This window comes from Topomyia yanbarensis, chromosome 3 (assembly GCF_030247195.1).
Source record: "Topomyia yanbarensis strain Yona2022 chromosome 3, ASM3024719v1, whole genome shotgun sequence".
Lineage (NCBI taxonomy): Eukaryota > Metazoa > Arthropoda > Insecta > Diptera > Culicidae > Topomyia > Topomyia yanbarensis.
Window position 1 is genome coordinate 311,837,616 of NC_080672.1, and position 24,642 is coordinate 311,862,257.

At 43.2% G+C, this 24,642-nt stretch overlaps 2 protein-coding genes across 5 annotated transcripts in view; one reads left to right on the forward strand and one right to left on the reverse strand.

Moving 5' to 3' along the window:
- Window positions 1-2,027: 2,027 nt before the first annotated feature.
- Window positions 2,028-3,240, forward strand: LOC131689880 (chromatin modification-related protein MEAF6). Its single transcript, XM_058975234.1, has 3 exons — window positions 2,028-2,237; window positions 2,304-2,507; window positions 2,567-3,240. The coding sequence occupies exons 1-3, from the start codon at window positions 2,160-2,162 to the stop codon at window positions 2,915-2,917; spliced, it is 633 nt and encodes a 210-aa protein (XP_058831217.1). The 5' UTR covers window positions 2,028-2,159; the 3' UTR covers window positions 2,918-3,240.
- A 7,859-nt stretch (window positions 3,241-11,099) lies between these two features.
- The window catches only part of LOC131689198 (lethal(3)malignant brain tumor-like protein 3), a 29,546-nt gene continuing 16,003 nt past the window's right edge, over window positions 11,100-24,642 (reverse strand). For all 4 annotated transcript variants that reach the window (XM_058974126.1, XM_058974125.1, XM_058974127.1 and 1 more), the window contains 5 exons: window positions 13,402-16,242; window positions 12,607-12,832; window positions 12,220-12,546; window positions 11,993-12,158; window positions 11,100-11,927 (listed from right to left, as the gene is read on the reverse strand). In XM_058974126.1, the coding sequence (XP_058830109.1) occupies window positions 11,390-11,927; window positions 11,993-12,158; window positions 12,220-12,546; window positions 12,607-12,832; window positions 13,402-16,242 (4,098 nt within the window). In that variant the 3' untranslated portion in view covers window positions 11,100-11,389. The remainder of the gene's footprint in view (window positions 11,928-11,992; window positions 12,159-12,219; window positions 12,547-12,606; window positions 12,833-13,401; window positions 16,243-24,642) is intronic.

Genomic DNA, 24,642 nt, shown 5'->3' on the forward strand with positions numbered 1-24,642 from the left:
TTTCAGCCATGCGCAACCGGGCCGTGCGTTGAATTACGCGCCCATCTAATATGCATCAGTGCGAGTGAGAAAACGTTTTGACGTTTGTTTTTGTTTCGATCGCACTCGAGGGTTTCCCATATAGCAGCAACTCAACGAAATGCTATATTATATCGATATAGACAATATGCTGAACGCATGTAAAATGTGCGTAGCATAATTTCACGCGCTTTTTATTAAAGTATCAAATTAGACGAATAGGATTGAGAAAAGTTCTAGTTCTACTGATTTGTCTCAATGATTATCAATCAAGATATTAAAGCAATTTACACCTTGTACTGTTTTTTTATCTATTTGACAAGCATACATTCCTTACTGGATATTAAGCTTGATAGATTTCGATCAAAAAATTTATTGGCCTTCTACTTCAATCGTATGGCTTTTTGGCCGTTTACGTTTGGCCCTTTGCTGAAACGTCAAATTATTTGTTGGCCTTTTACTAAACTTACTTTTTTACGTCTCAAAAAGAGTTATGGACAAACTCAATGTGTTTTAAGCGTTAATTCAATTAGCTGGGTAGTTGAATGCATTGTCGTTTATATATTTTGCATATTTCTTCCATGAGTAGAAATTTTTAAAAAGAGAATACTAAGAAAAATGCTTTCTTCCGTTCTATAATAAAGCTCTCGAATATTAGAAATGGTGTGTGATTATGTTTAAGTCATTTTCAAACGAAAAAAGTAAAGGGCCAAAAAACCAAAACAAAACCAAAATGTTTATTGGCCGTTTCCTCAAGTAAACGGCCAATGTGTTAAACTAAACTTATATTGGCCGATGATTAAAGGGCTCAAAAGCCAAATGTCAAAATTATGTTGTAATTGCCACAATTCTACTTAAGACTAAGAAAAACGAAAGCAATGAAATTGAAAGACGGATAGGTAGAGCGAATCAATTATAAACTCAAAACGGAAAAGTAGGAATAGGCAGGCTCATATGAACATGATCGAAAGGAAATGTGAAGAATCCTTTGCCTTCTGCTAGTAGGAGTTGGGCGTTTCACCCAAGTCTACCGCATGGTAGTTGAAAGAACATAATTCATCATCGAACCCTCTCCTAGAACGACGACACGATCATTGTTTACCCTTTTACTAGCATCAAGCCATGTACGTATGCAATATGCATTCAATCGACAATCGATTCTGTTGTGATTGAACCACTTATTGATTTTTATTCAATCCGCACACACTGAGAGCAATTCATGATACAGCTCAGCTAGCAGAAATCAAATTTTTTACCAACTAAATTTTATACACTGTAAAAAAACGTTATGCCTGTTGATTTTCACATAGATTTTATAATGGCATAAAATATCCCAAAAAAAACTTGGTCACTTGTGAAAAACCTTGTTTACTGGGGGAGTTATTCAATGTACGCACATATAACTAATGTGTGTACCTACATTGTTTATACAGTTATGCGCGTGATACCATTAGCATTTCTTCTTCGATTTTAAGTGGTTTGAAGCGAATATAATTAACATTTGGATTCTTATCAGTAATCTATCAATTGTAACCTGTCAGAGTAAAAGCAGGCAGTCGGCGCCGATCCGCTCAGCTTTCACTCTGACATCATCCCTTTGGTTTGCAGCAAGCAGGTTTCTCGCATTCTAATGTCAGCATCAGCGCCAGCTCAGCTTCTCGCCGCCACTCTGTAAGCACCCTAAGTATCTGGTCTGAGTACTCTCCATGTATTTAAAACACAGTTCTAAACGTGTTTTAAAATCAGCAACAAATAGAACGGCGTCGTATAACAGTTTTAAATTTTGAACCAAAACTGTTCGAAATTATAAAACAAAACGCTCTGCTGGGGATGTGAATGTTTCAATTCCAGTTCTACTTTGAAACGCCCATACAAAATAAAACGCTCCTGAACATGCCCTAAAACATTCCTGAACATGGCATTATAGCTCAATTTTTAGTTGTTTCGTCTAAACGTGTAAGCAGCTTAGATTTCGCCCGGACCGGTTCACTTTCTTTCCGTAGAATGGAAATGTCAAAATTTAAAGACATTCTGTTTTTCACCCATCCATCGATTTGTCAACAAACAGTTACTGATTTTCGACACACACTCGTTCAATAATCCGCATATTATTTCTAAAATAAGTAAAATTTCAATTTGAGATGTCAACCAAATCATCCAACAGTTTAGACGCGAGGGCTGAGCTGGCCGAATTGGTCAAAAGGAAAGCGGAAATTTCGGTAGGTTATTGATAGGCGCGAAAGAGTTGTACGCTGTGAATGTTTACCAAAACGTTTCGGTTTCAGGAGACGCTCGCCAACTTAGAACGACAGATCTATGCATTTGAGGGATCCTACCTAGAAGATACACAACTATACGGAAATATCATACGAGGGTGGGATCGTTATTTAACTACAAACAAGACGACAAATTCCAAGGCGGATAAGCGGAACCGAAAATTCAAGGAAGCGGAGCGGCTGTTTTCAAAATCGTCCATCACATCGATGGCGGTAAGTGCATAGAAATGATATATTTGAACGCATTTTACGTGAAATAATTTTTATTATAGGCTGTAAGTGGTCTAGTGGATCCCAATGAAACAAAGCATGACCGCAATAGTGAGTCAGACTCAATGACAAATGACGATTCTAGTGACAACCAGATGGGTGTCATCAATTCTAACTCCTCCCTTGGATCCGGAATGGATAATTCACTCAAAAATTCGGTCAGCAAAGGACTTAATTCGTCTAAAAGCAGCATAGAGAAGTCGTCATCATTCCTGAACCGGTCGACAACGCCTACCAAGGAGGTGGTCGCTCCGGTTAAGGAATCCACTACTCCTAGTAGCACCGCTAAGCACAAAACCAGTGTCGGGTCGGTGAAAAAGACTAACTCCAATAAGAAGGTGCGACATCGCTGATTGGCTTGCGCAGATACGGTGGGATATCCGTGTTTATCGATTTTGAGCTTTAGGTTTGAGATTGATTGTTTAAACTATTGGTCCTGTTCTACAGCACGCCGAATTGATTTATCGAACCAATATGGTTTGATGGAATCAGTTTCTCAACATCATGTCGCTATCGTTACTGAGAGTACGAATCATTCGTTCGAATGAGTAACCAGGCGTAACGCTGTATCGGCGGTAAAGCTATAGCTATAAGTAATAGTATCAAATGTAAATTTTAAGTGTCATTGATCGTAATGATTTGACCTAAGATATATCACATCCTAAAATTTATAAAATTAGAACAATTGCGAATGGAAAATCCGAATTTCCGGACAAACTGATACGACTGGTCAAAGCGACAATGGATCTAGTTATGTATAACGTCCGAGTATCGGGGACACTCTCAAGTCCTTTTGAAACTTGCTACGGCAAGGTGATGAACTCTCTTGTCTGTTATTCAATAACTCTTTTGAAGTTGTGAATAGAAGAGCGAGTTACACCATACTACCGATTTCGTCCATCGTGTGCCAGAGTGAGGGACTCTGAACAGAAAAGATAACTCTGAACCCTACTCATCTAAACTCAACCAAGGAGTTCATCATTTGCCTGTTCCCCCGGATTCCATTTGAAATTACTACTTCGGGGGGAGGCTGTGCTCATACAGTTCGCTTGATTCCAGGTCTAGCTATACGTGATAGTTCACTGGTATCATAACCGCCATATCAGTCCTGCACGGCATGATATTCTACATGCGCTCCTCTCTGCCATGACCAATAGGATACCGTGGTCGATCCAGAGATTCCGGTTGGAGGATGGCTTCCTGTTCACTGGTACCCCGCCAACCCTATACTGGTGGTTTGTCGTGTTCGGTGCTACTCGGCGTAGTGCCCGACGGTGGAGCTAGCATACTTCGGCGAAGGGTTCCCCTATGAAAGAATGTCTCCTGCAACCGTTGACGGACGCGTTATTCTTGCTTCGATCCAATCCTGAAGTCAGTCCGAAGCGATTCCCGGGGAAGTATGGTTGACGATGCGTGCGGCGGTGGATCTAGCCTACTCTGGTCGCGCCCGTTGCTCTACTTTATCTCTCTTGCGCTCAAGATCGGTCCTGCGATTCCGGTTTTAGTGTAACTTCCAGTTCATCGACGACTCCAAGGCGTGTACTGCTACGTTGCTTCTCTCGCTCTCGGGCGTTGCTTTGTTGCAACGCTGACATGATCTGAACGACTGTTCTGTTCACCGCGCCCCATTGTTCTTTGTCATATCGTTTTGCTCGTGCTCGAATTGCGATCTTTCAAAGACCACGTGTTTAGGCGTTGAAATTTGCCGATGGGTCCATCTACCGTTTGCAGCGTTATCCCATTGCCACTTGTTTAAGGTATCAGCTCGGGCTCGTTTATGAACTTCTCTCGTTTCTCGATCCCTCTAACGCTCGCTATCTTCTTCGAGTGGAAGGGGCTTGCTTGGCTTCGGCAACTGCACCACCTGGTTGCTTTCAGATGTCGGGGAAATTACCATCGTCGATACACTTTTGCAACGCGGTCTTAAACATTTCTGGGTTCGTTAGGATTGCTGTTTTCAGAGTCACGTTGGGGATACTATCTGAGCCCAGGACCTTCTTGGTTATCAATGCTTTTACCACCACCATCAGCTCCTCGTTGGTTACCCGAGCTTCTTCCTCCGAGTCATACTGAGCCCCGTATGGAGTGGGCGGCCAGACCATCGGTTCGTGCTGTGGAAATAGCACTTCTACAATAACTCATCCTCTCCTCTGATTTCCTTGTTAAATGCGGCTCTTGTCGCCTTATACGCTGATATTACATCAGCTATTTTAGCGACGTTGTAGGCTCTCTGTATTTTCCTCCGGGCTCGGTGGCAACAACATGCACGTAGGTCGACCATCGCCAAGTTCCGCCAGAAGGCTGGGCGGCGACTGTAGCTTGCTTTACCTTATCTTGGCACGGTTGCATAGCACGCTTTTGCTAATGCTGATATCACTTCATCTGCACTGAAGTGAAGGTAACTGCACTCACGCCTCAACGCTTCGACGAAAACTCTCTTGTCGAACTTTGTTTTCCATTTTCACTCATTTGATTGAGTCACACAAGCTTTCGACTGCCTATTGCTTCCGATAGAATACCGGATCGCTTGGTGGTCACTGTAGGTAGACTCCTCGCACACTCTCAAATTCAAACTTCCAACCAGCACGGGGCTGCAGAAGGTAACGTCAATAACTGATTATTGACCTTCGTAGCGGTAGGTTCTGGTTGTACCATCGTTCGCAACTGTTTTATTTGTACGTTGGAGCCTTTCGGATAATATCACTAGCATGTTTACCTGTTGAGATCCTGAATCTACGTTCAGTTTTGCAAAGGCCTCAAGTAGACTACTCCCCCTTGAATTGGTGAAGCGGTTACCCCATTCTACTGACCAAGCGTTGAAATCGCCGACTATAACGACTGGTCTCCGATCGATAAGTTCTTCTGTCAGATTATCGAGCATTTCGGTGAATCGATCGGCCATACACCGCGGGGTGCGTAGCAGCTGCAGGAGAAGACTCCATTGATTTTGGCGATTACAAAGCCTTCATCTGCACGATAAACCACTCCCTGAAATGGATTTCTCCCCGTCGTCCAAATTACCTGTTATCCAGTTTCCATCGCTGGCCGGGATAAGCTATGGCTCCGAAATGATAGCTACATCGCATTTAGACTCCGCTACAGATTGCCGCAGCAAGTGTTGTGCTGTGTCACAGTGGTTGAGGTTGATTTGCGTTACCTCCACTATGACTTCGTTGCAGTCGCCTGTTTGAAGGCCGGACATCGTGGGCCTCCTGTAACGTGGTTGTTACCTTTTTCGTTTGCACAGATCACACATCTCGTAGTCTGTCAGCAGTCTTTTGAATTGTGGCCTTCTTCCCCGCACCTTCTGCAAAATTTGCTTCTATCAGGTCCACTGCAGTTTCTCAGATCGTCATCTGCACTGCTCCAACCTCGCACTGTTCTTTCAGTGCTTCTCTTTGCTCTTCTTCCGAGCCTTACATTGGATGGTTGCCTCTGGGCACAAGGCTCTCACTTCCACCGCTTCGCCCATAGTTTTCTCGGTGAACTATTTATAAGTAAAGCTGTTTGACTTCGGATCCTTTTTCAGTTGCGGATGCGCCTGATTTTCTTCACGTCTGAGCCCAACTTCTTGAGTACCGGGTTTATCCGAATTACGCGCAGTACCATCTCGTACGAGTCATCGTTAGCTTTGACTGTGAGTGCTTCACCTTTGTTTCGTCCGTTGAAGAGCTTTGGCTTTTCGGACCTATCCTTGTTGCTCGTCTTCCGATTTGTGCTGCCGACGCCGGGAGCCTCCATGTCTTTTTTGGAACCTCCTGTTCTCACATCATCTGGTGATGCTCTGGGCTTCTTCGATGTAGAGAGGGACACGGTTTCCGTTCCTTGGGGTTTGCCTTTCGCCTCGTAAGTATCCCTTACTTTCGGTTGTGCTATTGTTTGTCTTATTTCCAGGATCTTCTTGGCCGTCAATAACTTCTTTCTGGTTACCTGCACTTTCTGCTCCAAACATCTCCATTCCTTGACGGCCAATCCGAAGTTTCTTTGTATCTTCATGACCGGTGTCTTGATGCCCTTGTGCACATTACTTCTTTTGTCAACAAAGTTGTGCAGTGCATCCACCAGTTATTTAGCTACTGATGTACGATATTTTCAACCAGGCTTTGCCTTCTTGCTTTTGCTGCTTCTTTTGAAGCTGTGGCTGTGACTGCTGGGGCTGTTCTGACAACACCTCAATAACTGGCTATCTTGAAAATCGATTTCTCACACCATTAGGAAAATCTTCATGAAAATGGATCAATGTATTCGGGGCATTGGTAGAGTATTACTGATTGATTTTCATGGACATTTTGCCAATGGTGTGAGAAAAAACTGCTTTTTTCGTTTTCCAAGATGGCCGACTTTCCAAACGTTCTCAGTTGAACCTTAAACCACTTTTGGCGAATGGATTCGCCATGCCTACTTCATATGTGTGGGTTTCTTGCTTTCTTGTGTGTATGTGTTCAAAAAAGCCCTGAAACTGCAGGAAAAAAATGTACGAAAACCTAACGTCTCGGGGAACGGGTTTGGACTGCCACCACCCGACCCGCTAAAAACCAATGTTCTTGCCAAGAACCTTATTTCCCCCGGCACAACCTAACGGCATTACCTCGGGGAGAGGTTTTTTATGTGCATAGCACCCAGTTTAATTCCACTACTTAGTAGTTAGTTAATTCAGTAGGGTTACAACACCACTCCTCGACACACCACCAGTTCTCCACCATCCACACAGACTGGTAATTTCTGCATGGTAGTCGGAAAGCTAGCTGTGGGTCGAGACTTATTACTCTTCCCCTACAAAGACAATCTAGGCGGCAAACTTTAGATTACCTTATTTACCGAGCCCTTCGGCTCCCTTGTGCCATTCAGCACCGCAACTCCCTTTTCGTTGCATTCAGCCCCACTTACTGGTTGAGCTTCCGACTTATACGCGAACTACTCGGTCTATCCCCGACGATGGACCTAGCCTATTTCAACAGAGAATTCTCCGGCGAGAGATTCTCCTGAAACCGAGCGGTAGATTTGTCCCGATACCGATATTCATTTCCGTGAGCCATTTAGCCCCCGCTTTATGCGATCTAGTCCCCGGCGGTAGACCTAGCCTGCTCAACGGGCCAGCCAGTAGGTGTTGAGATCCAACCAGCGACCCCGGGTGAAGCGCAACTTCCGGTTCACTGGCGCCCCAACGACCCACTGCTAGGTATTCGACGCTGTCTACTCGGTTTAATCCCCGGCGGGCGGTGAATCTAGCCTACTCACGGCTGCCCGACGAGCCGAGCCCGGTGCTACATTGCGTACTACTCAACTGGTCCCTGGCGGTGGACCTAGTCTACACCAACGGAGAGTTCCCCGGCAGCGGAATTTCTCACGAAACCCGATTTGTTGGGCCCTATTCTCACCGTCACCTCACCTAGTTGGGTGAGGTGAGAGCGAAAAAAGCGATCACCGCAGTCACCTAGGTGACTATAGTCACCCAAGGTGACAGAAGTCACCTGGCAGAGCGATTCCCAGAGTCATTTTGAGTGACGACGGTCACCGCGAGAAGGAAAATTATTTCACGGCGATTTTCTAGCCAGTGGGGCTACTTTGTTGGTCCCTTCGCCACCTTCTCTGCAACTTGGAGAGTATACTCATAATCACTGTGTTGACAGCGTCCCAGGTATGCTCCTCGTGACACATCTCTTCGACGATATTGTCAACTGTCACACCAGGCATACCCCTAAGAACTTCTTCGAACCTAGGACATTCAAATACCACGTGTTCCGGTGTCTCTTGCACGTTTACACACTCCGGGCAAAGGGGTGACGAAGCATGTCCAAACCGATGCAAGTGCTTCCGGAACTGCGTCAAATGGAAGTTCACCTCTCCATGCACTCAAACGGACACATTTCGGATAACGCATACTGCCTCCAACAGGATTGTTCTGTAAGCACTCGCTACTCGTATAGCCATCGGCCGGAATGTCCTGTTCAACTTTTCACGGTTCCGCTTGGTTTTCAGCGCAGCAGGAACCCCATATCGGAGTATCGATGACGAAACACTAGATAGCAGACGTCTCGTGCTGCTTCTCGGGCCGCTGACGTTTCGCATGATTCTCGCTATTGCGTTCGTTGCCTTCGCCGACTCTGGCTCAAATGGCAGGTCCCCCATGTTGATCGAAGATTTGTGTCTAGCAGTGATTTGTCTTCAATATTTTCCTAATGGGAAGGATTGGGGAAGTGGTAAGGTTAGGGATAAGGAAAATAACAACAAATGACGGGGTTCTGAGACTGAAGTTCCCTCCTGGGGTCAAGATCGTCGGCTTTGCCGACGACGTAACCTTGGGGGTCTATGTGGTGTCAATCCCTGAGGTAGAACTAACTGCAGAACACGCGATCAACACGGTGGAGGAATGGATGAGCGCGAGAGGCCTGGAGCTCGCTCAGCATAAGACGGAGGTAGTTATCGTCAACAACCGCAAGTCGGCACAACATGCGGTTATCCATGTGGGAGAAGTCGTGATCACCTCACAGCGAAGTCTGAAATCTCTCGGAGTCATTATAGACGACAAGCTGACCTTCAGCAGCCACGTCGACTATACATGCAAGAGAGCGTCTGCTGTTGCGGCACTATCGAGGATGATGTCCAACAGCTCAAAGGTGTGCGCCAATAGACGTAGGCTACTGGCAGGCGTTGCCATATCTATCATCAGGTACGGCGGCCCGTCATGGTCAAGAGCACTGACGGTAACCAGTTACCTACGGAAATTGGAGAGCACCTACCGCGTCATGTGCCGCAGAGTGATATCTGCCTACCGCACGGTATCACACGATGCATCCTGCGTGATAGCGAGCATGACGCCAATCGGGCTGATCATCCGGGAAGATGAGGAGTGCTTCGAGCTACGTGGAAATAGAGGAGCCCGCGAGCGCACAGGGTGACCTCGGTCGCCAGATGGAAGCGTGAGTGGGATAACTCCTCGAAAGGTAGGTGAACCCACCGGCTGATACCTAACATATCGAGCTGGGTGGGCAGACCCCATGGGGAAGTTCACTTCCATCTGACACAATTCCTGTCAGGCTATGGCTGCTTCCGACAGTACCTCCACAGGTTCTGGCACGCGGAGGTCCCCGCCTGCCCAGGTGTAGACGAAACTGCCGAACACATACTGTTCGTATGTCCTCGTTTCGACGTCGAAAGAAGAGCAATGCTTGACGTCTGCGGCTGGGACACGACCACTGATACCCTTATTCAGCGGATGTGTCAATCGGTGGAGAAGTGGAACGCAGTCTCGACTGCAACCACCCAGATTGCCTGCAGGCTACAGGGAATTTGGCGCACCGAGCAACAGACGACGGGCACGACTAACTAGTGATTGGTTAGTTGGAGCGAAAAAGGCCGAGCACATAAAAGTGAGTGAATGGTCTGTTCATGCTGAGGCAGGTTTGGCGCAACGACTAGCAACCGCGTAAGGAGTAAACCCAGCCACCCCGAAGCAAGGCAGAAGAGCGAGTGTATAGGCGTATATGTGGACTGCCTCATTCCAAGATGGGAGAATCGTAACGAAGTATGTTGGGACTTAGCTATCGATGCCTCGTGGCGTGGCAGAGGAGCGAAAGGGTGAGCATCCAAGTCAGTCTCACACGGTATATTAAGGGTGAGCACAAAAGTCAGCCTCACATGGTATGTTAGAGGTGAGCACAAAAGTCAGCCTCACAAGGTATGAAAACGGTGAGCAGCCAAGTAAGCCTCACATGGTATGCCAGAAGTGGGGCCTAAGAAAAATGTCCCACATGGGATGCCAGGGGGAGCGACAGGAGTGTAATAGAGTGGTACGATTGAGAGTGAACCATAGGGTGATAGGGTGAGCATCCAAGTCAGCCTCACATGGTATGTTAGAGGCTAGCACAAAAGTAAGCCTAGCAAGGAATGAAAAAGGCGAGCACACAAGTCAGCCTCGCAAGGCACGAAAAAGGTGAGCACAAAAGTAAGCCTCATGTGGAGTGTTAGAGAGTGAATCAAGGTGTGACAGAGAGAGCACCCAAGTAAGCTTCATACAGGACGTATGAACGCGTGAGCGAGAGTGAATGAGTACATCAAGTACAGCCATCCCCCCAGAAGTAATACCGAGAGGTAGTCCCTGGGGGAACAATGGCGGAGCCCAATGGAGTTTAGTCGGTATTAATGGCTGCGTCACCATTAGAGCCCAACACACCCCCAGTACACCCGTGTGGTAGCTTGACATCTACTAATAGCACGTGCACTGGGCTAGTACGTAAATGTATTCTCCATTGTAAAAAAAAAGAACAGTAACCCTATATGTTTCCACGGACAGAGAGCAGGCCGCACAAAGACCGCAGCCAAAAAGCAGGAGACAACCTGCATTTCATGATTGGGGTTAACCTCTATTTGAAAATCAACCCCCAAGGAGTAAAATACGTGGTTTATTAGAAACACGGCTTACGAAAGAACTTCAATCGAGCAAAAGCTATATCATCGTCCTAACAATTGTAAAATTAAGCGGTAAAGATTTTGGACGAAAGAACGGTTATTTTCGGATTGTACTAAAACGCATGATTTTTAACTAACTGACCAAACTTTAGGAATAATAATTTATTACTGTTGGCTTTCAATTATGTTCAGTTTGCTTGTGGTAGGAAGAAAACACGTAACGCGCTATATACAATTTGAACGATAAAGAAAACTGAATTACGAAGCTATTCAATGCTATAGATAATTGCTTTTAAGCTCTGATTGACCACTTTTTATACAAAAATAGCATTCCATATAAAAGTGATAAACGAAACCACTTCTCGAACTTATCATGGAGATGAACAACCTTATTTTCTGTTGTCGATTTGTGGGGATTAAAACTTAACGAAATGCTTTTCCACCTCCAGTCGAAGGTGTATTATTCGATTGTAGAGCTTGATAGCAGGACCTAGCTTCACATCCAGATACTTGACCAGATCATCTTGTGTTAAACTCAGGAAGCCCGTTCCGTTTATTTGTTCGTCACGGATCTGATTACCCACCTCTGCGCATCCGGGAAAGTGTTCCACGTAGGTGGCTACTTCATCAACCGACCACCGCAGTGGGTTGCGTTTGAATTCAGAAACGTCCTCGATGCAACGGTCCAAAACTCGTGAACTGTTTTTCCACAGTTTGTAAGACTGCTTCAAACGCGGTCCGAAATCGAGAATGACAGGTAGAGCGGTTTTTATCATTGTATCTATGCTTGCGTGGTTTTCAGTTGCGATCGCTTGCTGAGGTGCTACATGTGCGGTTTGTATAGAGATGTTCGGGAAATTATCTTCTGGTTCGTTCTTAATCTTTTTCGCAAGGGGAGGTTCCAGCGATATGGCTTCCTGCTCACAGCTGTAATTGTTGGAAGTGATGATTTGACTGCAAATATAAGCAAGAGTTGGTTAGAAGAAATATGACCAAGGTTCCCAATGTTGACTACTTACTCATGCGTGAGCCGTGACCGTTTTCTGTCTTCCGCAAGCCAGTTGTTTGTCCGGTAAGGACATTCAACCAATTTTGTGTGGGTTCGACTACAGGCCAATCTAGCATTTCCTTGTCCCAAGCAATATGGAACTTCGCATGTACTCCTAATTGATGCCGGTCGATGATCTGAAATGTTCAAATATGATAAAACGTGGAACTAATCGTACCAGAGGGTGTAAGTTCTTACCAGGGGGAAATTCGATCGGATGATTTGTTCTTTTACACCAGTTTATCGGGTGAATATCGGAGCTATCATCCTCGATCCAGAACGAGTAAAAATTTGGCCAACCATCAAAGCATACTTTAATTTCATATCCATCAGTGGCCACTACGGTGGCGGGTCGAATCAGCATCTGGTTCTTGCGGTCTACTACCTCTAGCTTCATACCTGGTTCAAACTCCATCGGATGGCGCGTGACAAATAAAGATTTATCTGCGGGGATTATAGTTTTGCAGATGCGACGGGACTTCTGTCGTAGATATTTTGCCCAGTCGAATGGACCTTTGTTCCAATCTAGAAACAAAATATTAGTCGTCAACTTAATTTAAACTGCGTAACAATTCGAGCACTCACCTGGCGGTGGCGTGATGTTGTACCCATTCTCCTGGTGCCAATTGATGTGATGAATGTAGGGTGAATGGACGTCCACCCAGTAGTCGTACCGTTCGTCCCAGCCGTCAAAGTGGACCAATATGCGGTTGTCGATTTTATCGCTTACTGAGGCGACGCAAACTTTTCCTGATTTCTTCAAATCGTCAGCTTCCAAACTCATACCGATTTCAAATTTATTTTCATTTGACTAAAACAAAAAATAAGCGAAATATGTGAAATGAAATACCGGAATTTAACCCAAGCAGATATTATTATCTAGAGCTAGTGACTGACATCAATATGCTGCTCAGCGTGCTCTATAAGATTGTATTTCTGGGAAACATCCATAACAAATCTAGCATTGTATGGGGAAGTGTTAGTTGATTTTTGCAAGTCACTTTAAAACGTTCCGGAGTAATTTGCTTCGCTTGCATTATGATCGTTTCATTCTAAAATGGCTCAATCGACTCGGAGCGACTTTTTGAAAGCATCTTTTGTGACTTTAGGTGTCAAAATAACTACCTGAACATGATTATTGTTGCTTGCACTACTCTACTTAAACAATATAGAACAATCAGAACATATTATTTCCGAAATTAACAGCTGATAATAACTCTCTCGAGTTGTTATGGTTCCCCTATAAGCACTATAAACGCAACTACGATAAAATACAATCCAAGAATCATTAATCTGTGGGAAGGGAAGTTTAAACGACTAATTGATAATACCTACACTTGATTACACTTTTATCTACTACTAGAATATATCCAAACTCACCGTCGAATTCAGGTGCGTGAACAAGTACCTCGACGCCGCCATCGAGTGCGTCTTGGTGAGGTAATCCATCCATCTAAACTCCCCTTCGTAGCCTGCAGGTGGCTGCAGGATACGTCCAGTTTTGCGGCACCAGCCGGGCTGAAAGATATCCAACGAGTCCGCATTGATCCAAAAGTCGTAATCCCGCGAATAGCCATCGAAGCTTAACCGCATTCGATAGCCACGAACTTCGGCGATAGTGCACACGCAGAAAAGAGAATTGTTCTCCGGGTCGATGGCTTCCAGTTTCATACCAGCACGAAATTTGTTCGGACCGCTTGGGTAGGGATTGACGAAAAGATTCATTGGTGATGCGGTTCCTTGCGTTTTTGCCAAATAGTTTTCCCAGGTAAAGCTTGGCACATTGGGTGACTCGACTACAGTTGATGGAACGTCTACCATCGTTTTGATTGGTACTTCCTTATTCGGTATAATATTCTTTTCCTTGAAAGCGTTGCTGAAGTTTACTGAACTGCCGATAGAATCATCGTCGCTTGTCGGCAGCGGTGTATTATTGGACATTTCCGATTCAGATGATCCCAGACCTTTTCGCTGCAAGGATCTCGAACGTGCAATGCTCGCCAATATTGATTCATTCTTGTTTTGTTTCATACAGGCTACTGAACAGTAGTCAGGAGTGGCGAAGTCGGTGGCGACACCACGACTACGACAACCTCGACAGCGGTAGGATACTTCATCAGGTAGCATTTTCCGTTTGCTGCGACTACTTTTCGACGACGTTCTGCTGGTAAGTGGTTCCTTCAACGATTCGTACACGTTTGTTTTAACATGTTTCGAGTACTCTTTAGTATCCATCGGTTCCACCAGCCCGAATTGATTGAACTGAAAATGAAGGTAGCTGCTGCGCATATAACCGATCCCATCGTCCCATTTGAACAGATCCGAAGGTGTAGAACCGAAGTCTCCCTCGATGTAATCCTTTTCTTCTTTTTCTTCTCGGTCCGCCACCGATCTTGACTCAGATCTTGTTTTCTCGCGATTAGATCTAGAAACTGATTGAGTTTTCTTGTACATTTCTATCGCTGCTTGCAATTTATCATGATCATAAGCCGGTGGTGATTCTGAAGAGGCTTCTCCTCTCTTGGGAGGACTGATGGTATGCAAACTCGAGGCAGACGTTTTGATGCTTCGACTTTCATCGGATTCCATTTCGAACTTTTCGTTGCAAAGCAGTGACGTGAGAGATCTGCTCGGTGTGGCTCTACGGCTAGTTGATTTTCTGATTCGTCTTTTTTTAATAATCTCCAAAGGTTTTGGCATCGGAGCAACTTCATCCTCTTGTGGGTGATTTTCCTGTTTGACAGGTTCTGAAAGTCGTCTTACACGAGATGGACTTGGCACCTCTTGGTTCTCCGAGTTGGCTCTTTTCTGCAAGCGGGGACTTTTCATCTGTTCATTCCACAAATCCTCTAGAATTTCTCGCTGTACTTCAATCGGTGTCTTGGGCCGATCTTGTGGCTCATCGACTCCATCAGGTGCTGTTTCCGATATTGGTTCCTGTTCATCGTTTGTCTCTTCAGGAATCTCATTTGAACTTGCGGCTTGACTATTCTCCTGCGCACTTTGCAACTGATCCATTTCAATAGGTTCAATTTGTTCAGCTTCGTCCTCCGTCTCTTCCTTGCTGTCTTGGCTACATCCATCAAGGACGTGTTCGGTAGTGGTAGATGAGACCTCCGTTTCGGAAACAGCCGCTGGCGAGTTACTCTGCAATACAGTTTTAACGTCTTGATCCATTTCACAAGAATCCGGAAATTCATCCGGGAACAGATCTTCCATGGTTGATTGTGGTACGTCCTCTTGCATTGGGGTAAGCATCGGTAGAGTAGGACTGACCATCTGCGTTACTGTTATGTTGTTACTGTTAGAGGTGGAAAATCCAGACTGTACTGTAGTGGGAATGTTTTCGATTGTGGTTCTCGGTGCAAGTGCCGGGACCAGTGGTGGCGTATTTGTTTGAACGATAATTTGAGCCGAGCCAGGTTGAATGGCTGCTGAACGCTGTGGAATAGCTGAAGCGGACTGTATTGGAGTAGGCAAGCGTCTACGGTTGCCAGAAGCAGTGATGATAATTTTACGTTTCAATTCAGGAAGAGATACCGGCGATAGTGGAGGTGTTGCCGGAATAATCCTAGGTTGACCAGCGGTAGGTCCAGGGCCCAAATGGTTTTCCGGTGTCTTGTAGATAATTTTGTTGATGATAACCTTATTCTGATTAGGCGAGAGAACGGCTGTATGAGAGGGTGCCATGGATGCTGGTGAGACCGGGCGAATATTTTTCAACAGTGCAGAGGTTTGCGGAGACAAGGGCTGCTGAGGTACGATTGGAGCTGGGGGCAACTGTTGTTGCTGTTGTTGTTGTTGTTGTTGAGACTGAATTAGCTGAGTCTGCTGCATGATATGTTGATGCTTTGAGATTGGAATCGGGAGTGGGTCATTCCCGGCAGTTACTTTAATAGTTGTTCCGAACGGGAGTACGTGATGGCTAACGTTGGACAATCCCGGTGCCGGTGGTTGGCTGTTGTTTTCCGCGGCTGGTTTTATGACGGTGCTGGTGTAGTTCGTGATAACGGGTTTAGGTGCGATTGGTTTTAAGATTTTTATCGAGGAAGGTAATCGTTTTAGCTCTGCTGTGCCAGGAATTGCAATCGAATTCGGCTGGATCATGGTAATGGCGGGGGGTATCACTTGCTGCTGTTGGCCGATCGGGGCAATTATCTTTTGCTGCAAGGACATAATATTTGTGCTGCCAATCTGAATCTTGAAGCCAGGTGTTTGCATCTAGAAAAAAAAGAAAAAGTTGACGTTACGTTTGATTAAACTTGGACAATTGAAGCAGATATCAGCGATTATATTATTTCCAGAAGCGCATTCTCCAGAAAGTACCAATGTCAAGAACAGAATTTCATATCAACCAAAACAATTCTGCATACATGCTAGGGATGAGCACGAAAATTTGCCGCACTGAGAAAGACGAGATGCTCTTCGAACAAAGGAAAGATTCCCTGTCAAAGGCATAGCCTTTAGGACGTCCATCGAAGAGAAGTTGTGCGAGCAAGTGTAAGGTCTATTTCATATGAGACAGTGGTTAAATAATGGAACTAACCGAAGACGTGCAGATAAGTGCGCTGAAGGAACAGTATGATCTGGCAGATGAACGAATGGTAATCCAGACGAGGAAGACATACAGGGAAACGCATACAGAATCGATACAGCTTTCGACGAGCATAGCTAGGAATCTGCTAGAGTCAAGGTTTGGTGTGTTCATTGCATGCGGTTCCTAAAGTTAACACACAAATGGAGAAATGGTTCAAATGCTTGGGATTTGGTCTCCAGGCGAAAAACAAAGGCCCGGATGGATCTGATCTGTACAAAAAAAATACGGGGAGAACGGTAACATTGCAGGAGACTGCACAAAGTAACCGAAGTGCATGCTCTGCACAAATGAGGGCAAGAACTGTTACATTACGGTAGGATTTACAGAACCAGCAGGAGATACACAGAGGAGTTTTTTTTTGAGGACTGATAAGACTGCAACCTATGGCTTAGTGGATCCCGGTCCCTGCAACTGTCCTATATTTCTTATTGATCCTATAACAGAATTTGATAATCCTTGTTTTAGTCGATATTGGAAGCAGTTATGATGTGGACTTGGAAAATATGTTAGAGTAGTGACAACATTTATAAGTCCCTAAAAAAATCTCCCTTCATTAGATCTACTCTTGGAGACGAATCAATCTTCCGAACAATCCAATCTTCTCGAACCGAGTGCCCGCTTCCATCACTGAGCATCCACTCGAATGAACCACATCGAACCGAGGGAGTGACTCGTCATTTCCAAGAATCAAAGTGACTGGTCGAGTGAAACAATCTACAATATTCCAGGTGCCAGTCCTGCACTCCTTCCCTGAACCAACGTACCCATAGTCAACAGAATCGACAACTAACAGGTTCCACCCCCACTTTAGTAAAGTGATCAATTCACTTTCAAGTAGGAACACACGTCCACCAACCCATGATGAAGACATCCGTACCAACGAGAATGCCATGCCAGATAGAGGACACAGACCCAGAACCAATAATAAAAATGATACAAAAAAAATCAGCCATCATCCTACTCAGTCCAAACAATACGTATTTCCCCTGTATATTAAACTCCCCATTTCATAGCTAATCAAACTGAACAAAGTAAAAATATACTTTGCGCAGTGGCTTATCAGTTTAGTACTACCCGGGGGGAGCTTGGCCGTATACCTACTACTCTCTCGCCGAGACAGCCGAGTAGACAACAGAAACTATATACGCCGTGGCAATCATTGCGAAACCTTATCGAGTCCTTATTGATATCGGTAACTATAGGCGGCGGATGGAGTAGACAAATAATTCATTTTTTGCTTTTTGACGTCTGAGAGCAAGTATATCCTTCGCTTTAGATACATTTTGGCTGATTGTAGGGCAACCTCCTGGTGTCCAATGGGCAAGAGGATTTTCCTGGGGTTCCTAACAAAAAGTTTATTCTCCAGGCCGTCAAATTGAGTCAGTACGAATTGACTACCCAGAGCTTCTCAGTGGGATAAATGTGAACGTTGGCCACAATAATGTATTCCTCTGAATACCTTTTCTCCTAATTATGAAGCTAACGATGCTGGCATTGCTTTCCAGCGGACTTTCAACAGAGTATCATCCGAGTTTGACTTTTATATTCCACAAAATGGCATTGAAGCAACAGGAGCTACGGAGCAAAATTTTGCTGGCGCTTCGCGAAAATCCGCACTTTTCTCACACGACGCTAGCGAAATTGTTTAATGTGGCCAAATTAATGTGTCACTAACATAATAAAAGTTTTCGGAAAACGTTTGTCGACAGTCAGGAGGACCGGATCGGAGGAAATCGAAAACCGGACGCCACAAAAAAGCAAAAAGTGTGGCCAGCTGTTTCAAGCGGAACCTCAACCTCTCCGTCCGAGATGTCGCAAACAAGCAGGGAGTATCGTCTACAAGAGCATATCGAACTAAGAAAATGAGCCGGACTGTCGAGTTATAAAAAGGGGGTGACTCCAAAACGTGACGACTCTTGCACATTAAACATGCTGCAAAAGTGTACAGTTAATACCAGACGAGAACCTCCTGTTCGTAAATGAAGAAGCTTCTATAAACTGCAGCGTTTCAGAAGCCTCTGATCCGTTAGTTGCTTATGACGCACACCATCCTATTCTTCTAGTGACACATATTTGTCCCCAGATGGTTGTTTATGACGGAATACTGGATGTCAGGGAGTTAAATTTTTCGAAGACTGATTTATCTAGGCCTCAGAACTCATTGCAGGTAATCGATTAGGAGACTGTTGAATTCCACGATCGATGTTGCCGAAGAAAAACTTTTACTGTTCCCGCACCTCGTTTCCGACCAAAACCAGCATGGTCCAATCGTCAACTACGTAAACTGAAAAGATTGCGAGCAGCTGCGCTTCGGCGTTACACCAGCCGACGAGACCCCATTACAAACTGAGAGTTTATACAAGCTATTCAAGCAGATAGAGAATTGATTATTAACAAGCCCAAATTTAAGACAAGCTAATAAAAGGGATTTTTGTATCATGTGAGAATATTTGTTTATAATCTGATTCACTGGTAAAGGTACAGAATTGACAAGCGCAAACTTAATACAAATTAATAAAAGGAATTTTCTAATTGAATTTTTTTTTTCATTTAATAAGGACGGTTTGCTAATAATGTTTTGTGATACGGGACGAGAATCATTTGAAACGATTCGAACCTTGCCGGCGATTCGCTTCTGCTACACACACACACACACACGAACATTCCCCTTTCGCAGCTCATGTCAAATAAGCACTTTGTGAAACAAGGTGTTCTCGTTTATCAACTTTTTGGTGGAGATGGAAGACCATCCTTTTGTACGATAAATAAAAATATTTTCATCATTCTTTTGGGTGAGGCTTTCGCTTAGTGGCAGCGTTGCCACATTCATTTATTTTGCAAAAGTCTAAAAGCCTTCTAGTTTGTACATTATTAATTTGAAGAATATATTATGGTTTACTGGGAAAGGTACAGAATTAACAAGCACAGACTTAATACAAGTTAATAAAAACAATTTCCTTCATCAATTCTTTTTCCATGATGTATTCGTCCTAATAAGGACGGCTTGCGAATTACGGTCTTGTAATACAGGATCGAGAATCCTATGGAACGATTTGAGCCTTGCTTGCACGACTGAACGCACTGCATAAACTAGCAATTCGCCATCTCGCCTTTGTTCCGCCATCGTCGCTTGAAACTGCGAGCAAAATCCTTCCAGTGCACGCAAACGCTCCCCTACCGTGGCTCGTATCAGATGCAAGATATAACAGATATCCTACCAGCAGCAGTAGGGATAGGCTACCTCGTTTTATCAGTAATCAGAAACATTCCTTTTATATCAAGCGATGAAATGTGTAAGACGTTCACTACCCATGATCGCATATTTGTCCCGTTTCCAGTGGCGTAGCCAGGGGGGGGGGGAGGGGTTTGGGGGTTAAAACCCCCCCAAACCAAAATTAATTGGATTGAAGAAAAAAAATTGATACTGACGAATTTAATTTAATATTCCACAAAATATTTTTGGAAAAATATTCTCTGATCACTACATTGAGAACTGTGTTTAAAGCGTCACTTTTAAACTTTTGGAAAATTGTGGGAAGGGGATCTTGTAACTTATTTCTTAGCCAAAATCCCATAGTTGTCAATTTACTTCAATGTAAAATAAAATAACTGTCTGAATTATTATGAGCTCATTTTTGGAAAGATGCTTCAAAATATAGATTAGAGACAATTTTTCGAATGGGAATCTAAATTTGAATAGGTTGATTGCATATAAAACATAAGCTTATTTACCGAAAACTTGCATACATTTCAACATTTGCTGAAAATGTATTTTTTTAGATTGTGTAGAGTTTAGACAACAATTCAATATGGTTAACAACAAGAATAACATTTCAGAAACTAGTTGAAAGCTGATGTAATTTTGTCTCTAGCAGGTCAGGATCGTTTTCATGAGCATTGGATTTTTGTTGTATTATCAACTATATGAATAGCCTCTTAGCAGGATGCAATGAATGGCGTACTAAAATTTTGTGTGCTACGTACTGCAAGTTGTGAGGTTGACTAATGAAGAAAAGTAAAATTAATGCTCGATAAATTTTTAACGGTCACGATCACATTAATTCGAAACTGCCAAATTTCGATGTTAAGTAACATTGAAGAATTTCAAAACGTAAAACTGTTCATCTGCTGATAGAATAATTTTGACGGTTAATCCTCCTAGAAGTAATTATAGACAAGAATTACTCTTCAACCAAATTTGGGTCGACACTTAATGTCTCCAGCAAAGTTTTCGAAAGTGCTATTTCAAACAACTTTGTCAAAGACATAAATATCCCACATATTCAGAGTATCGAAATATAGTAGTAGAAAACCTTTACAACAAGCTATTCTCAAATTACTGTATTTGATAAATCTCTTCTGCGGTAATTAAATAATAAATCCACATTGCGTTCAAGGTGCCTTTGAAGCTTACAAAAAATAAGGGAACTGGATTTAAAACAAATAATTCCCAGATATTAAAAGGACTCAAAAACACAAAGAGTGATTCCATTTTCAAGAGCTAGCATCAATTCGACGCTAGCTTAGTCTGCCCACCAAGTTAGTGTCGGATTCTGATGAGATGAAGTCGAAACGCAAGTTTCAGTTCCATCCATCCATAATTTAGTTATAGGTTTTGTGTTCTCAACTCGCAATGATTATTTCAAACAATTTTATCCGTAGCGCAGAAAAAAATAGTTTTCACCTAAATTTTTCTTCACTAAGGAGAAATATAGCATGCCCAGTCCATTTAAATCCCTATATGTTGAATTCATGTAGCCTTCATATTTTCAACAAAATTGTTTGAAATGACATTATCAAAAACTTTGCTGAAGGCACCATGTCTCTTAATATTTTTGAAAAATTAATTCACCATAATTACCTCTATGAGAATTAATCACTAAAATTTCTATATCAAAGCAGGCGCTGTTTTATGTTGATAACTTCCTGAAGTTGTCAAACCTTCAAAGTCAAGGATTATTATATTAGGTGATCTTGAACGTTGAATTTTTTTTAGATCATTTATCCCACTTTAAAAGATCGCAAATTTTGACTTCATTGACATATTATACAAGAAAATAATCTATAGAGGTTTGAAAACTGTTCCATGTTGATCCTTCTTGTTTGTAGACTGGAATGACGTCTGTTAGACTACTTATGTTTTTGAGTTTTCAATAATTTATCAAACTCATTAAATTTTAAGATTTTTTCAAAAAATTTGCGATTTTCATCAAAACCCCCTCCAAACCAAATTTCTGGCTACGCCACTGCCCGTTTTCTATAGGATTTCCTATCTTTATGGGACTGATATGCGATCATGGGCAGTTCATGAGTGTCGAGATGAGGTCTGTGTTAGGGAAAGTGTTGCGCAAGTTTGTAAAAATTGTATGTTTTCCCTATTTTTTGCGGATTTACAGATTTTTCAATAGTGTGCTAATAAAATACACATTTGATAACAATTTTTTACTGGCAATTTTCTGAATCGATCGGTGTTCGAATCATGAAAATCCATCAACAATTAACAAAACGTAAATGAAAACTTTGTTTTCTTACATTTTCTCACGGATTTACAATAATACGGATTTTTCAATAATGTACAGTCGAAATACCAATATCAAGTGGCAATCAATTTTTAAGTTGGACTTCTCTGAACCGATTGGTATATGAATGACGCAAATCTATCAACAATTAACAGCGCTACAGTCGTTTAAAATTATGCCACATTTTCGTGACGCGGATTGTGTTTTAGATTTTAGTTTTACACCTAGTTCCAGCTCCATATAGTGGAGTAAAGCTAATGCTAAAAGGCGTAATGCAGCTGCCAACAGGGCCTTTTACGGCTTACGAAACTAGCTTAGGTCCTGCAACCTGCAAACGTCAACAAAATTCGCCGTTTACAAGACACTGGTCATCCCTGTCGCTCTTCATGGTCACGAAGCATGGACATTGAGGGAGGCAGATAGGAGAGCATTCGGAGTCTTCGAGCATAAAGTGCTGCGGACAATACTCGGCGGGATATGCGAAAATGGACTGTGGGGCAGACGCATGAATCATGAGTTGCACCAAGTATACAAAACTGCGGATATTGTTAAACAGATAAACTACGCCAAACTGCCAAGAATTACAAAAACAATATTCAGCAGGGAGCCAGGAAGAGCATGCCGACTTAGTGGGAGGCTAGGAACACGCTGGCTATACGCAGTGGACCAAGACCGATAAAGATGGAGTTCTACGATACACCCGGCATTGGCGAGATGACGGTGTAGCCAACAAGGTATCAAGGTAAGGTATCGATCTGTCCTGGAAGCTTCAACGCCTATTTGGTGTCCTTATACGAGCATTTGGATCAACCGAATAGAAGTAGTGCAAACAAGATTCCTCCGTTTTGTTCTTAGAACTCTGCCGTGACGTAACCCGGAAAGCTACCACTGTACATTAGACTGCCCAGAAAAATAATGAATTTTTGAAAATTCAATCGGCTCACGAGGGACTTTGCGATATTAAAATACATCGACACTTAGATACTGGTATTGAATGCAAGTACTGATACTTTCCATATAATCGTAGTCGTAGCATCGATACTTGAAAGTATCGCTATTCGATTCCACACTTTTACAATAGCATAATTCCCTAAATTAGGCAATTTACAAACCATTTGTTTCACAATTCAGCAGTACGTTTTTTCAGTCAATGTTTTGCTCTGCTCCTGCGAGCAGAAAAACCCATTAGACAAACAAGCTAAATAATGTGCAACGTTTGCAATCGATTGATTATCAATCATCTAACAGATGTGCAATAAAAATGAATTTTTTCAGTCATGTAGTTGAAAAACAAAAAAAAATTAAACGAATTCAGTATTTTTTTATTAAAAACATAATGCTTATTCTTCAAAAAGACGTCAATGAATATTGGAGAAGGTGCCTGGTCAGCCGTACGACGCGATGCTCTCACAAGAGCGCTGGACGGCACTGACGTCCATCTTACGGATACAATTCCGGAACTGCTTCATATCCTCGGCCCGCCAATTATTTTTCTACACTAGGGCACTGAGGGAGCCAAGAAAAATCCTCAATGGGACGGCACTGGGGCAAGTTGGTCGGCTTCCTTTCTTTCAGCACGTACGGTATCTTTTTCTACTCAAGGTACTCCAGCATGCCAGGATCCGGTAAACTGTACTCACGGGCGCGTTTTCGTCTCGAAAGTGGTCTACCGTAAACTTTGTTCCACGATGAGCATACGTTTCGTAAAACCGTACAACACGCTCGCGGAGTGGTTGCTGTTTCAACGCCATCTTCGATTGAACTGACAGCATTCGAGCTAAAAGAAACATGCCACCAGGGGGACGGGCATAGCGTAGGTAAATTAATTGACTTGTACGAAGCTCGGTTCGATTCCCAACTACGCACATAGGGTTAGAGATTTTTCCAAAAGAGATTTAGAGAATTCTCTAATCCCTGTATAATCGAAAAAATAGAGAGAAATTCCCTAGGAGAGAAAACAAATTTACACTTTTTACTTTAATTACAGAAAGGTATTTAAATTATTCTCATTTTTGGTTATTAAATTTTTTCATCAAATGCGATCGGTAATTGCATTTGACTCGGAAATCATTCCAAAATCATTCAGAATTCCGAATCAAACTCTTCCACCTACTGGTTGCTTCCACTCTTTTCGATGTCGTGAATATTGTATCGATATCAGTAAAGTATCGCGCTTGAAGTATCAATACCAAAAAATCGAGTATCGGAAACAGAAGTATCGATTCAGTACTAGTATCGAGTCGATTTTTAGTACCACCAGGAGTATTTGTACCAAATTTGAAGCAAATCGTACAAGTCTAGCTACCGACGTGCCTCAAGTTTGTATGGGATTTTTCGACAATTTACATGGACAAACCCCACTAGCTCGCATTTTCACCGCTAGGTGACACTGTATGCATCGTCTTATCACTGTAAGTGAAAATAATACAGATGGTTTAATTGTCTACAACTGTGTTGTTGATTGCTAGTCAAACCGGTTTCGTCGAAAGAAGTTATTGAACTTTT